Source organism: Stegodyphus dumicola, chromosome 7 (genome assembly GCF_044657685.1).
Source record: "Stegodyphus dumicola isolate Sdum_Otavi_A_Nest chromosome 7, ASM4465768v1".
NCBI lineage: Eukaryota > Metazoa > Arthropoda > Arachnida > Araneae > Eresidae > Stegodyphus > Stegodyphus dumicola.
The window spans coordinates 198,537,385-198,550,373 of record NC_140774.1 but is presented as its reverse complement, the minus strand read 5'-3'; the positions used below and the strand labels follow the sequence as shown (position 1 = coordinate 198,550,373).

Below are 12,989 nucleotides of genomic sequence, written 5' to 3'. Positions count from 1 at the left end.
TTCATCTTTTTTGAGATAAGTTGCTTCATCAGGCTAACTTTAATAATTTTTAAGCTGATGAATTTCGTGCAGTTTCATCCATGCCTTGTATGAAGTTTAATATTTTTTAATGTGCACTCTCTCAGATGATTTTATGCTCGGAGCAATAATAGCTTTTTGATCTTTTGAAATCCACTTGTCAAGTTTGTCTTTGTTAATTTCTGAAGTTTCTGGCTGAACTTTCTGCCCACTCGCGCTTTTTCAAATTCTGAACTATTTTAACTAGAAACTGCCATATTTCACAGTTATGTTATCCACACACACACATTAAAAAAAAAATAAAATAAAAAAAAAAAAAATAAAAATAAAAATAAATAAATAAATAAAAGAGTGGCATGTAAAACATGATTCCCATACCATATAACTTGCTGTAAGTTATATTTATAAATATAGACCTACAACATTTATAAATACAGACAAGGTTCTAGAAACCAGATGAATTCTAATTATACAAAAGTTCGATTTTAATTAATGCGGTTGCTGCACTTGATTTATTGATGCAATATTTTTCATTTTTGAAATAAATTTGTTTAACTTAATTCTTAAATCACCTCCAATATTCAGACGGTATCTTGTTTTTCATAGTAAATTATTGACTGTGCTGTTCATACTACTTCTTGAAAGCCTGCTTCTACTAGGTAAGAAAAAAGAACTGCTATGTTGAACAGTTAAGAAAAATCAAAGTTATTGGATTACAACTTTTTTTTGAATAATTTATTCAGATGATTTTTTAATTCTAAAACTTAGCTTACCTATATGTTTTGAATAAGACTCGTGCTTACACATCCTTCCTTTATGCAATCAAATCTTGCATCACCGTATCAAAATCAAATATATTGCAATTCAGCAGTTCTGTGAGCCGTTCTGGTACATTCAAATAATCAGCGTCTAAGTGAATATTAAAAGTTTTCTTTTAAATTTTTGCAAATGTCTTCTATATAACAATGTATCTTCTGAATTTGTTTTGCGTTCAGTTGCATTTTCTTGTGTTCCTGCATTTAACTTTTTTATTGCACTTTTTGCATAAAAAATTTTAATTGTTTTAAAAAGTACAATTGATTTTTTAAGTATATTTATGATTTTTAAAGTATATTAATATATTTGTGTTACATGATTTCTTCCTTACTCTATGATATAGCTTTATATCAGAAAATTAACTTTCAATTTTATTAATGATTTGTTATAATTTATGGGATCTTGATTATGCCAATGAGTAGTATGTGCATATTTGACGATCAACCCCTTGATCATCATCGTCTTTCTTTAAAATTTCATTGAAACCTGATTTAAGAATTAATAATTTTGTTTAGACTATGTATTTTGCAAAGTACCTTTAACACGTCAAATGCATATTCATCACAGTAGCTTCATTATCTTTTCTCTTTTGTACAGCATCAAGGATATTGGGGCAATATCAAATTTAAGCCATTGTGGTATTTCTGTTGTATTGGTGAATAGGATGTGAAAGAAATTATGGAAACACTTGTCCAACTGATGAAGCTGTTATTTTGTGTTTGTAATTGCTTGAGTGTTGCTTGACTTTTTTTATTTTATAGATTATTATGAGATACTTTTTATAGATTATTTTTATTAATTTCAATACACAACTTCCATTTTCTAGGGTGAAGAAAAACAGAAAAGTGTATTTAGTATGGCTGAGTAAAATGCATATGTTTTTATTTAGATGAATAGTAAAATAACTTTAATTAGCTAAAAAGTGGGTTTTCTTTGGGGGGGGGGGGAAGTGCAGTTTCATGCGCAAAACTGAATTTAGCTGAGGGTCTGTTTTAATATAATGATTTGTTATATTATTTATTGTAATTGAAAATAAATAAAAATAAAATATTTAAGTATCATGCACAATATTAAAAAGAATTTTTTAAATATTAAATTGTAATGTATTTATTTGCCAATCTCCAAGTTAATAATCATCATATCATATTGTTTCTTTTGCTGTTATTATTATTTTGTGACAGCTGAAACTGGTGATACTTGAAATTTCATCCTTTGGATCCTTGATATTTTCACCCATTAAACATATTTACGGTTGCATTTGTTATAACCTTGTCCGTGCAGAAATTGATATTCATATAAATTACTTTAGTGAAATTTCTATAGCTGATGTTTTTTCAGAAGCAATGAAATCTTATATTTTAAAGTAAGGAAATTATGAGAACAGTTGGAGAGTATCAGGCTTTTAGTAGGATGTCCATTTGAAGTGATAACTAAAAATTAACAAATATTTATAATTATTTTGCCTTTTAATAATTATTTTGTCCATAATAAGTATTGTAGCAGTGTCATTCAAATTAATGACTGTACGTCTTTTTGTGCAGAGAGGACACTGGCTGACATACTTTCAAAATTTAACATGTACACTTCTCAAATCTAGGGTAAGAGAGTAAAAGAATAAAAAGATTAGCTCTAAGGTTGTCTTAAGAAGATATTAATGATTTGAAAGTAAAAGGTTCTAAATTATTCAAAACCAGCCTTTTAATCTGTATGAATTGGCTTGAGACTTTTGTTTCCGTGATGGTCGTTAATGATAGTCAGGTGCAGGTACTAAATAAGGGTATGTCATGACTGCTGAATGTATATCATTGGGCTGTTAGTATATTTCATAGTTTAGCTTAGTGACCACGATTGACAGTTAGTAACTGGTCTTGCTAAACAGCAAGTCTTAATATGCCGAATGCAGTTGATCTTTTGGGTTCTTTTCCTTATGCCTTTTTTCTTGTCCTTAACCCCTTAATGTGGTGAATTTTTTTTACCTGAAATGGTTCTATAAAAAGCCTCCTCTTTTTTTGGCCATGTAATGGCCAAATGTATGTATGTGTTCATGTTATGAATGTAATTATGAATGTAAATGTTAATATGTAAGTATGAATGTATGTATATGTATTGATATACACATATAAGTACATACATGCATACATATGTGCATACATTCATGCATTTCTGAATCTGGTCCCAGTAACAGAACAGTACCAAATTTTGGTTAGATTTCTGCAGGAATTTATTGGAGTTTATTGCAGAATCATTAAATGAATTAATTACTTCACATTCTTAAAGCCATTGGCACAAAATTTTCACCAGGACAAAAGAAATAAAAGCAGTCTTGTAAGCAGATTTATTGATTGATTTTGGGGATAAATATCTAATTTCTATATAAAATATGTATACATGAAATAAATATACTTTTGCAATTATGAGTATCTTTTCTGTAAATATGGCCAAGGTTCTTGCACAATACCAAATTTTTATTGCAAGAGTAACTATTTAGATGATTATGAAACAGCAGTTGGACAGATGAGTATGAGGTATTGTAATTAAAGAAATGATTGTATAAAAAATTATTGCTTTCTCACATACTCACAAACGCAAATAGAAAAACTTAGATTGCCATTCAAGGAAGTGCTTTCTGTAGAGTATTACACTTTCTTCCATTTAAGTTTTCAGGTGTGGGTGTGCTTGGTAATTAGAAATATTTTGTTATATAATTTAAGCTGCTGAATATCTTCATTGGGGGGGGGGGTGAGGTTCAAAAACCAGTTTTCTGAAATTATTATGCATTTGACATGCTACATAACCTTTTCTTTTATATTTGTAATTAATTTCATAAACTTAAGTCTGTCATAATATTCTTACTTGACCCTTTCGACCCGACTTTTGCATGATTAAAATTTAACTATGAATAGTACAGGGTTCGTACGGTCCTTAAGAGTCCTTAAGTTTTTTGGAATCGATTTTTGGTCCTTAAAAGTCCTTAATTTTGGCCAAAATCGGCAGAAGGTCCTTAATTTTAATCCTGTGAAATTTCTGTCTGTTTTTACAAGTGCCATTTTGAGTGTGAATTAGCAGTTTGGAGGTATATTTTTGACGGTTTACTGATAATATGGTTATTTGAATGGGTTCTGATTTGTGTTCCTATTTCTAATATAAATAGTGGGATGCTAGAGTTTCTGAGCAAGAAGTGAAACAAGTATTTCGAAATTATTTCACTTTTTCTAACGAAGAGCTCTTAAACAACTTTTCGCATTTGGGGATGTGAAATTCTTTTATTGAACGGCTCTAAATTTGGCGACTTATCAACATTTTGGCGATTTTTATGATCAGTTTCTATAGAAAATTTTAATTTCCATGGTTTGAGAATTTTTCGATGATTTTTTTTTTAAACATTCCAACATTGATAAATATCATTAAAATTATGGTAATATATTGAAATTATATTTAAAAAATAACATATTGATTAAAAAATATCTTCTTTTTAATTTTTTCATGATAAGAGTTTTCTCATGTAATTGTCTCAGAGTGTTCAGAATTCTCAGAATATGCATCAGTTTTCTCTATAAAATTAATTTCACATTTTTTCCATCTGATTTAAAAAAAAAAAAATATTTCTGGCTGTTTGCTGTTACAAAATTGGTAAGCGTAATTTTTCTTCCGGACATTAGACATTGCAACTTGGAAGGTTTAAAAGGATTTGAAAGCAAGATTTATAGACCCACCATTCCAGAAGATTTTAGAAAATTGTGAGAAAATGAAAAATGTCTCTATGGTATTAACACGTAATGGATGTATTTTGCAGAAAGTTTGCAATGAATTTCTTACTTTTTGGAGAACATCTGGAAGAACAATGAAAACATAATACAGTCAAAAGTCGTTAATTCGGACACCCGTAATCCGGAATGATCTATAATCCGGACCTCAAAGCTAAAAACTTTCTGCGCATGCGCCGCGTTGGCACATGCGCACAGGCGTTTTACGCGTGCGCGTAAGACCTTGACTACTGCGCATATGCGTGTGCGCAAGTGCAGGATACGTTTTCGCGTGCGCGTTTAATGTATAACGGACGGTATAAACTAAAATTATCTAATTATCTATTTCAGTTAATGTTGATTATTGCCTTGTTCCTTAATCTTCGAATTGGATCCGGCTTATTATTTTTTGCAGACTGTAAGAGCAATTTTCTAAAAGTAAGCTTGAACTTTCGATTATGTCAAATAGAATTTCCGATGCTAGAGCTCCCAAAGGATCTAGAAAACGAAAGTATGTTTCGATGTCCATCAAACAAAAAACGAATTGCTACAAAAAATGGATAAAAGCATATCCTTTGTTTATCTAACCGTTCCGAAATCTGTTTATCAATTTCACGCTGCTCTGCGCGGGGGGGGGGACGGCACGTCGCGGCGCGCAATGAACTGGAAGTTGATCTGTCAACACTATCGTTATCTTCAGGGCAGATGTTTTTATTTTATTGTGCTTATAATTCCTTACTAAATGTAGTATTTAATTTCGATGTACTCCGTCTTTGATATGATTTAAATCAAATTCCTCGTCATTATAAATATCACGAATACAAATCAAATAGTTTTTTGGTTGCAATTTTCTAATTTCGGCTATGCGTAAGGTATGCTTTACGCATCCGCGCGTTGAAAGAAATGTTTAATAAAGTAAACAAATAAATATTAGGCTTCTTTTTTGGTAAATTTTGATACCCTTTAGATCATAATTGCTCATTATTTTATAAATTACGGTTTCATATTTTTAATTTTATAATTTCTGCATGCCATCTTACCAGATTTAAACTGATGATCTATAATCCGGAAAAATCGATAATCCGGAATCGCCGAAGTCCCGACGAGTCCGGATTAAAGACTTGACTGTAGTATCTGAATGCTTTACTTCTGATACTAGAATCTTTTTCTTAACATGCTTATCTTCCCTTTATTTTCTCTACTTTTCACTAGACACAAGTAGAAAAAATATTAAAAATGCTTCTAATCTTATCACATGGACAGGCATTATAGAAAGGAATTTTTTTATTAACAAAGAAATTGAAAGCTGGCAATTTAAAAGATTCATCTAATATGTGTTAATGCATCATATACAGGTCTGACGCTAGGCATTTTCCCACTTGGTGCAATCACATGGAATATTAAACTTATCTCTGAAGATCCTAAATTTTGCTGACTAGTGCCTTTCTAAATTCTGCTTCCAGTGCCTGCTCTAAATTCTAAAAGTTTTGCCATTTCTACATTTTGTTGCTCGGTGTGTCACTAAATTCTAAAAATTCTGCCACACTAACTCTTTAACCTGCCCTTACCATATATATTTCCTATTTCTCCTGAATGTTCATATTACTAAAGAAATAAAATTAGCAGCTTAGAAACTGAGTACATACAGAGAAAGAAAACTATTCTTCAAATATATATACAGGTATTATGATGTAAATTACCCAGTTGTTTATAATTTCCCTTTTCTATTTCCTCCCCAGAATGCAAATCGCTTAGGCAGTTTTGAAACTGAGGTTTTTGGTGTGCAAGACAGAAATGTGTTTTTAATCTCCGCTTGCTTGTTGCATTAGTTCCTGCCAGCTCTGATAATTTGCAACTTTTTGTCTTTGCATTATTGCTGCTGACATTTGAATTTGTTATGACGATAGAGTTACTGAGCCAGCTTAAATTAAAATTAAATTGTTTAGTCTTTGACCACTAGTCTACATTTTTTTGTTTGAATTTGATTGTTCTTGTTTAATTACATGACCACAAATTGCAATTGAATTGGTTAGCATAAGAACATGCCTTTAAGTTCTTTTTAAATAAGAGGCTTATTTAAATGTTTATCTGACTTTGTAGTTACTTTGAGACATAGCGATAACTTGCTTCATGTCTGTCTGGAGTTTTTGGACTATTTAACTTTTACCAAATTAAGTGCATTCAAACAGATTTTTAATTGTTAGGAAAGATGTTTAAAGAGAAGAAAATTGATATGAATTAAGCCAAAATGTCTGGAAAGGCTTCAAATTAAAAAGATGCATAAATATTTTGAGTGTTGTTACTACAAAACATAAATGTTTAATAACTTTTAATGTATCCTAATATCGTTTAAGAATCATGACATAAATTGCATGTATTTTAAATTGTGAAATTTTATTAGATTGGGATTTTAATAGGGACTTTTAACAATATTGTTAAAAAATAAGTAAAATTTAATAATAATCATGAAAATCCATACTGACTAAGGTTTTCTAACTACATAATTTAATTTATAACTAACTGCTTACTCTTAAAAATTATCTCTGCATAATGAAGTGAAATATTGCCTTTCATTATTCCTTAGCGCGGCACAAGGTTTAAACACAAAAATGTAAAAATTCATGTAAAACTTATTCTTAGTATCTAGTGAGACCTAAAATAATACAATGCAACTTAGTGTCACCTCTGGTGCTTTAGTGCCTTATTGGAACCTTAAAGTATATTAACTTGGTTACAATCCCTGGAACTCTACACAGAGCTATGACACTAACCGCAACAGACAGAGCCCAACTAACTTTCAAAACTAGCTAACCGTGCCCACGTTAGGCCTCTCAGTTTTGTTCTGATCAGCAGGTCTCTCTCTAGGTAAGGAGCAGCAGTGACAACAGCCAATCTTTTGTTATGAATCATGCTGATTATGATTTTAATGCTCTTTTTAACCTATGCTGCTTGACATAAAATTTACTATTAACTAAACCTCTAGACTGAACAAGTATGTGACAAAATTAGACATAAAAATAAAAAAGCTGTTAGTAAAACTTAACTAAAATGTAACTTATCTTCTTTCAATATGTCCAGTTATATTGTAAGTGTAAAATATTTAATGATACTTGAACACAAAAATATAAAAATTCATGTAAAACTTATTCTTCGCATCTATTGAAATTTAAAATAAAAAGCAACTTATCACCTCTAGTGCTTTAGTGGCTTAATAGAACCTTAAAGTATATGGTACTTACGTATTATCGCAACCAGGTTGGCACGATTTGTAAGTTTGAGTAAAAAAGTATGAATAGAAAGAAAATGTATTTATTAATTACAGATAATTTTTAATACAGTTTTTTATATTATTTTGTTTTGAAATAGCAATTAAACCCTTCCGGTTTCGAATTTGAATAAGTTGCAGAATTATTTTTTCGGCGGAAATCTTTTGGCTATTGCTTTTAGCACTGATTGAAAACCGTCTTCGCCATTAACAGCTTGAGCTTGGCGCCATATAAATTCGATAAGGTATGAGTCAAGATGATGACGGGCTGTTCCTCTCTGTTTTTTGTTGCGCCATTTGGCTGAGCTCCACATGCGCTCTACATGTTGTGTGTGAATGCCCGTGTTGGGATCCACAAAGTTATATTTGTGATTAACAGTTCCATGCAGAAATCTAGCATTTTCGAACTCGCTTTTATTGTATCCTTTCCAGCAATCCGAATAAATGATGCTTCCTTCCTTGATATTTTCGCAAATTTTTTCCATGAGTGTAACGGCGCTTCTGTTAGGTACTGTAACCAAAAAAGTCTCTTTCTTTTCTCGGCAAATTCCGCCGAAAACCCATTGCTGTGGTAGTACACGCCCAGTGTTATTTTTTCTTTTTACAAATAAACTTTCGTCTATTTTCACATACGTAGGGTTGCCAAATTTGGCGATTTATGTGAATTTTGGCCTGGTTGCATTTATACGTAAGTACCAAGTATGGTAACCGAGTTACAACTCCTGCAACTCTACACGAAGCTATGACACTAACAGCGTCAGACATAGCTCAGCTAACTTTCAAAACTTACTAACTGTGCCTACAAGTTTGTTCTGATCAGCAGGTCTCTCTCTAGGCAAGCAGGAGCGGTGACAACAGCCAGTCTTTTGTTATGAATCATTCTGATTATGATTTTACTTCTCATTTTAAACTATGATGCTTGACATAAAATCTACCTGCTATTTACTAAACCTCTAGATTGAGCAAGTAATGAGACATAAAAAAAATTAACATGAAACTAACTATTAGTAAAATGTAAATAAAATGTTACTTTTGTTCTTTCAAATATACTGAACTATTGTAAGTCTAAGATATTTAATGCTGTTTGATAAATTTCATAAAGTATATTTTATGCTTAAACTAATTAATAATTATGTTAATTAAGTTATGTTTAATAATAATGCATCCTACTTACGGATCTATTCTGTTTTTTGCGTGGTATTACAAAAGTGAAGTTCAAGCACAGATAATATTTTAATTGAATTTATTAATTTGCTATTTGTTCATAGGTCCTTAATTTTTTTCAGTAATGGTCCTTAAAAGTACTTAATTTCCATGTGAAGAAATGCGTACGAACCCTGTAGTATTTTAATATTGACATACTAAAAGACCTGTAGTATGAGTTTAAAGTTTAAAAGTTTTTAACTTTTTCCTTTTCCTGGAAATCTCCTGGGACAATATGTCCCAATCGTCTAGGATATTACCCTCCCCCCCCCCAAAAAAAACCCTGAAATTTGTTGTAATATGCAGTATGAATATTGCAAAATGTAAACTCTGCCACACACAACGTAATTTTTCATGTATATTTATAAAACATATATCAGCATGTAGTAATTTGATCACTGATGGGACATATTAACCCACTGTTCATTACGATTGGGACAAAATATCTCACAAAAAGAATTTATTCAAAATTTCTTAAATCTGGCATTAAAGTTAAATTGCTACTTAATAAGAACTATTTCATACTAAGCATGCTTAAAAAAAGATGGAGAAATTTAAATTTAAGTAATCGGCTTGCTCAAAAACATAAGTGTGCCATTTGCAAGTTAAAAATGTTGCCAGATTTCTCTAGTCATATATTTGTTCCCTAATTCCTTAAAAACACTGCAAGCATTAAAAACCCATTTAAAAGTGGGCTTTATTTACCCAATAGGCCATGAAATCTAATCTCTGGGATGTGTGTGCCCATTAGAACTGAAAGAGTTAAAAGTTGCAATGAAAATAATTTTCAAGGGTTTTTTTATGTTTTTCTTTTTTTTAGAACTTGAATCGAGACTTCTTGTATGTATATAATATACTTAATTACTATAACATGTTAGTTATTGTATTTAGTGCTAAATCATATCATTTATATTTTTTTGCTTTGCAGTTAGTTTCTAGTATTGATGATCAACCCAATTCTTCTGAATCAATAAGTGAACAAATGAAACGGCAAGTGAATTACCCACTTTCTCCATGGTCTCGCCCGCTTCAAGTGCAGTCGTTCTTTAGCTCTTTACCAATGGAAACTGATCCTTTTTCGACTAGAAGTATGAATTCTAAAGTTGTTTTCTTTCTTTCTGTACCTAATTTATTCTGTAAATGTATCATTTTCTTTAAAATATTTTTTTCTTTTTTAGATGAAAAACAGCTGTTGAATACTGACATCAATGGCAATCCATTTTCTAGAGCCTCACGTCCTTCGAGTCTTGCATCATTTGTGTCAACCACTTTATTAGATTATAACAACAGTACTTTAGTGGCAGAAAGCAAAAATAATCGTAAAAATAAGAGGCAGAGGAATTCTGTGAACAAAGGTGTTTTATCAGAAAATATTGAAGGTCATCGGGGGAATGAAGATTTAGACAGCTTGGTTCAATATATAAATTCATCGGATAAAAAAAGTAAAACACCAATAAAGGGTGGTTCTCAGAATCATGTAATATCAAATAAAAGCAGCATGAATCATGATCAAGAAAAAAAGAAAACCTTTGGAAAAGAAATAAAAAATTGTCAAAAAAATGCTGTTAATGGTGATAAGAAAAAACTATCTCGGTCTAATTCTTTAGAGGATTTGAACCAAAATAATATAAATAATGATGCAGTTGTCTTCTCAGCTCAAACAAATGTTCAAATTATGGATGTATCTACTAAAGATCCTAAAGCTGCTCATCTTGAAAATGCAGTTGTAAAAAATCTTGATATAAATAGCAATGTAGAAAATCAGTTCTTAGATACTTCTGATAAAAAGGATACAGGTATATATGAATCAAATAACCAGGCTGTAAACATGGAAGACAGTGTTCCTGAAGTTTCAAGTTTTGCTGCTGATTTCTATTCAACTGCTGATGTTTCTTCTCAAACTGTTGAGGAATCAGGATTTCATATAGTTAAGAAAAAGCAGCGTAAGAAACATCAGAGCAAACGCTCAGATTCATACAGGTGGCGTACTGCACAGACTCAACGTAAGAAAGGAATGATGCTGTCATTAGCTGAAAGTAAGTGTGGCAAACAAGATTCTCGTCGTAAATCTACAAGTAGTGTGCCGCATTCGGAGCATTCTTCAGCCGACAATTCTGACTTAGATAGTGTCCATTCTCTTCCAGTGCGAGGATCTGTTCCACATCCGACGCAACCACATCCGCATACTACTCCTTCTTCTTCCTCGTCAACTCCTCAGGCTTCATACGCTGATATTGCTCGAATGCCCATATCAAAAATTAGTGCTCCCTCTCCATGTATTATCACTTATAGTGCACAACAGACTTCTACTTTTAAACAGCAATCCAATGAATATGAAATCAGGAGGACTGAGAATTCTACCTCAGGTGGCTATGGTAAACGGAAAGATGATATGCGGGATCTCGCATCTCTGAATAATAAAGGAGCTTACCGTGTAGTGACTGTTGAAAAAGAAGGTGATTCTAATACTTCCGAAATAAAAGTGAGGTCGTTTACTAGATCAACAAGAGAAATAAATACTCAAACCGAGCCAGAAACTGTCAGTATTCCTGAAACCCTCAAAATCGACAATGCTAAGGTGAAAGCAAATCAAAAGGAAGAATTCAATAAAGGTGCATGTAATGTATGTTTGTGTCCATCGCGTAAAAATTGTTCTTGTTCTAAATCACATACCTCCAGCAATCGGCAAAAATTGAAGAATTCTGATATTCCTCCTGTCATTATGGATAATATGCCGTTAGAATCTAATGCATGCAATGTTTCTTTTGGATTTGGTATAGAGGAAGTACTTGATATGAGTGTTGAAAAAACTTCATGTTCGTCATTTGAAACTTCCATTTGTGATGAGATTCCAGGTAGACATAATGATTCAGAGACTGCAGGAAAATGCTGTAATATTATTCAAGTAACAGGTGTAAATACTAAGACGTGTGTTTCCGATAGTGATTCTCCTGTTTATAATAGCTTGCCTAAAGACATTAAATCAAACACTGCTCTCAAAGTTGATCTCTCTCATCCATCTAGTCATCTTAAAACTGTTTGTTATGGTACTGGTAAAAACTTATATTATAGTGAGCCAGAAGTAAATATAAGGAAATTCAATCTGTCGGAGCTATCCAATTTCTTAAAAAATCGTAAGTTAAATTTTTTTATAATATTTGACCAAAAATTTTCAGATTTTTTAATATATATATTTTTTATTTTGTTCATGTTCCCAGAATAATGGAATAATAAGCATAATTATAATCTGAAATATTAAGTTTGTAATATGCATGCTTGTTTTAAATTTATTGCATTATTTAAATTTGGTATAATCGTATATATAAATTTAGTGATATATATATAAGAAAGTCAGAAAGGAATGTGAATGAATTTCTCTCATAATGCAAGGTTGACGTATGATGACAAAATAAGTTTTTGTAAAGCTGGTTCATGTGGGTTTTGATAAAAAATTTGTATGTCTAGGCAGTATTTTGGTAGCAGTACACAAGTACCTAACATTTGCATATACTGTGCATTCAGTTTGTACTAAGCAGTGTACACTTAGAAATTTTGCGTCCTGTTGGAGATATCTACCATGAAAGCATACAAAATATTGTAACAGGATGTTGTACTCATGGAGCTACTACTCAAAAGCCTGCTTATAACATCTAAAATATCAATGCAGTTACATGACTTCATTTCAAAAGATGTTCGTTATCTTTACCCCACTGTTGTACCCATCATATTACTCAAAACGTTCTTCAAAATGAATATTTCTCATAAAAAAGACAACTGGGAATGTTCCAGTTTTTTAATCAGGTACTGCTTTTAGCTTCAGTTTTTAATATTGGCCTGATCCTCTTGTGCTTTAAATTTTCATTTGCATTACAAAGAATTTCAGAGTTTCAGCATAAACTTATTAAAATGTTCTTTTACTGCCTTAACTGCAGCATAATGAGCAC

General features: G+C 31.4%; 1 protein-coding gene across 1 annotated transcript in view; it reads left to right on the top strand.

The window, feature by feature from the left end:
* LOC118191732 (uncharacterized) overlaps positions 1–12,989 on the top strand; it is a 69,611-nt gene that overhangs the window by 25,094 nt on the left and 31,528 nt on the right. Inside the window, exons 3-4 of the mRNA XM_035362572.2 lie at positions 9,974–10,133; positions 10,224–12,179. Coding sequence (XP_035218463.1) covers positions 9,974–10,133; positions 10,224–12,179 — 2,116 coding nt within the window. The remainder of the gene's footprint in view (positions 1–9,973; positions 10,134–10,223; positions 12,180–12,989) is intronic.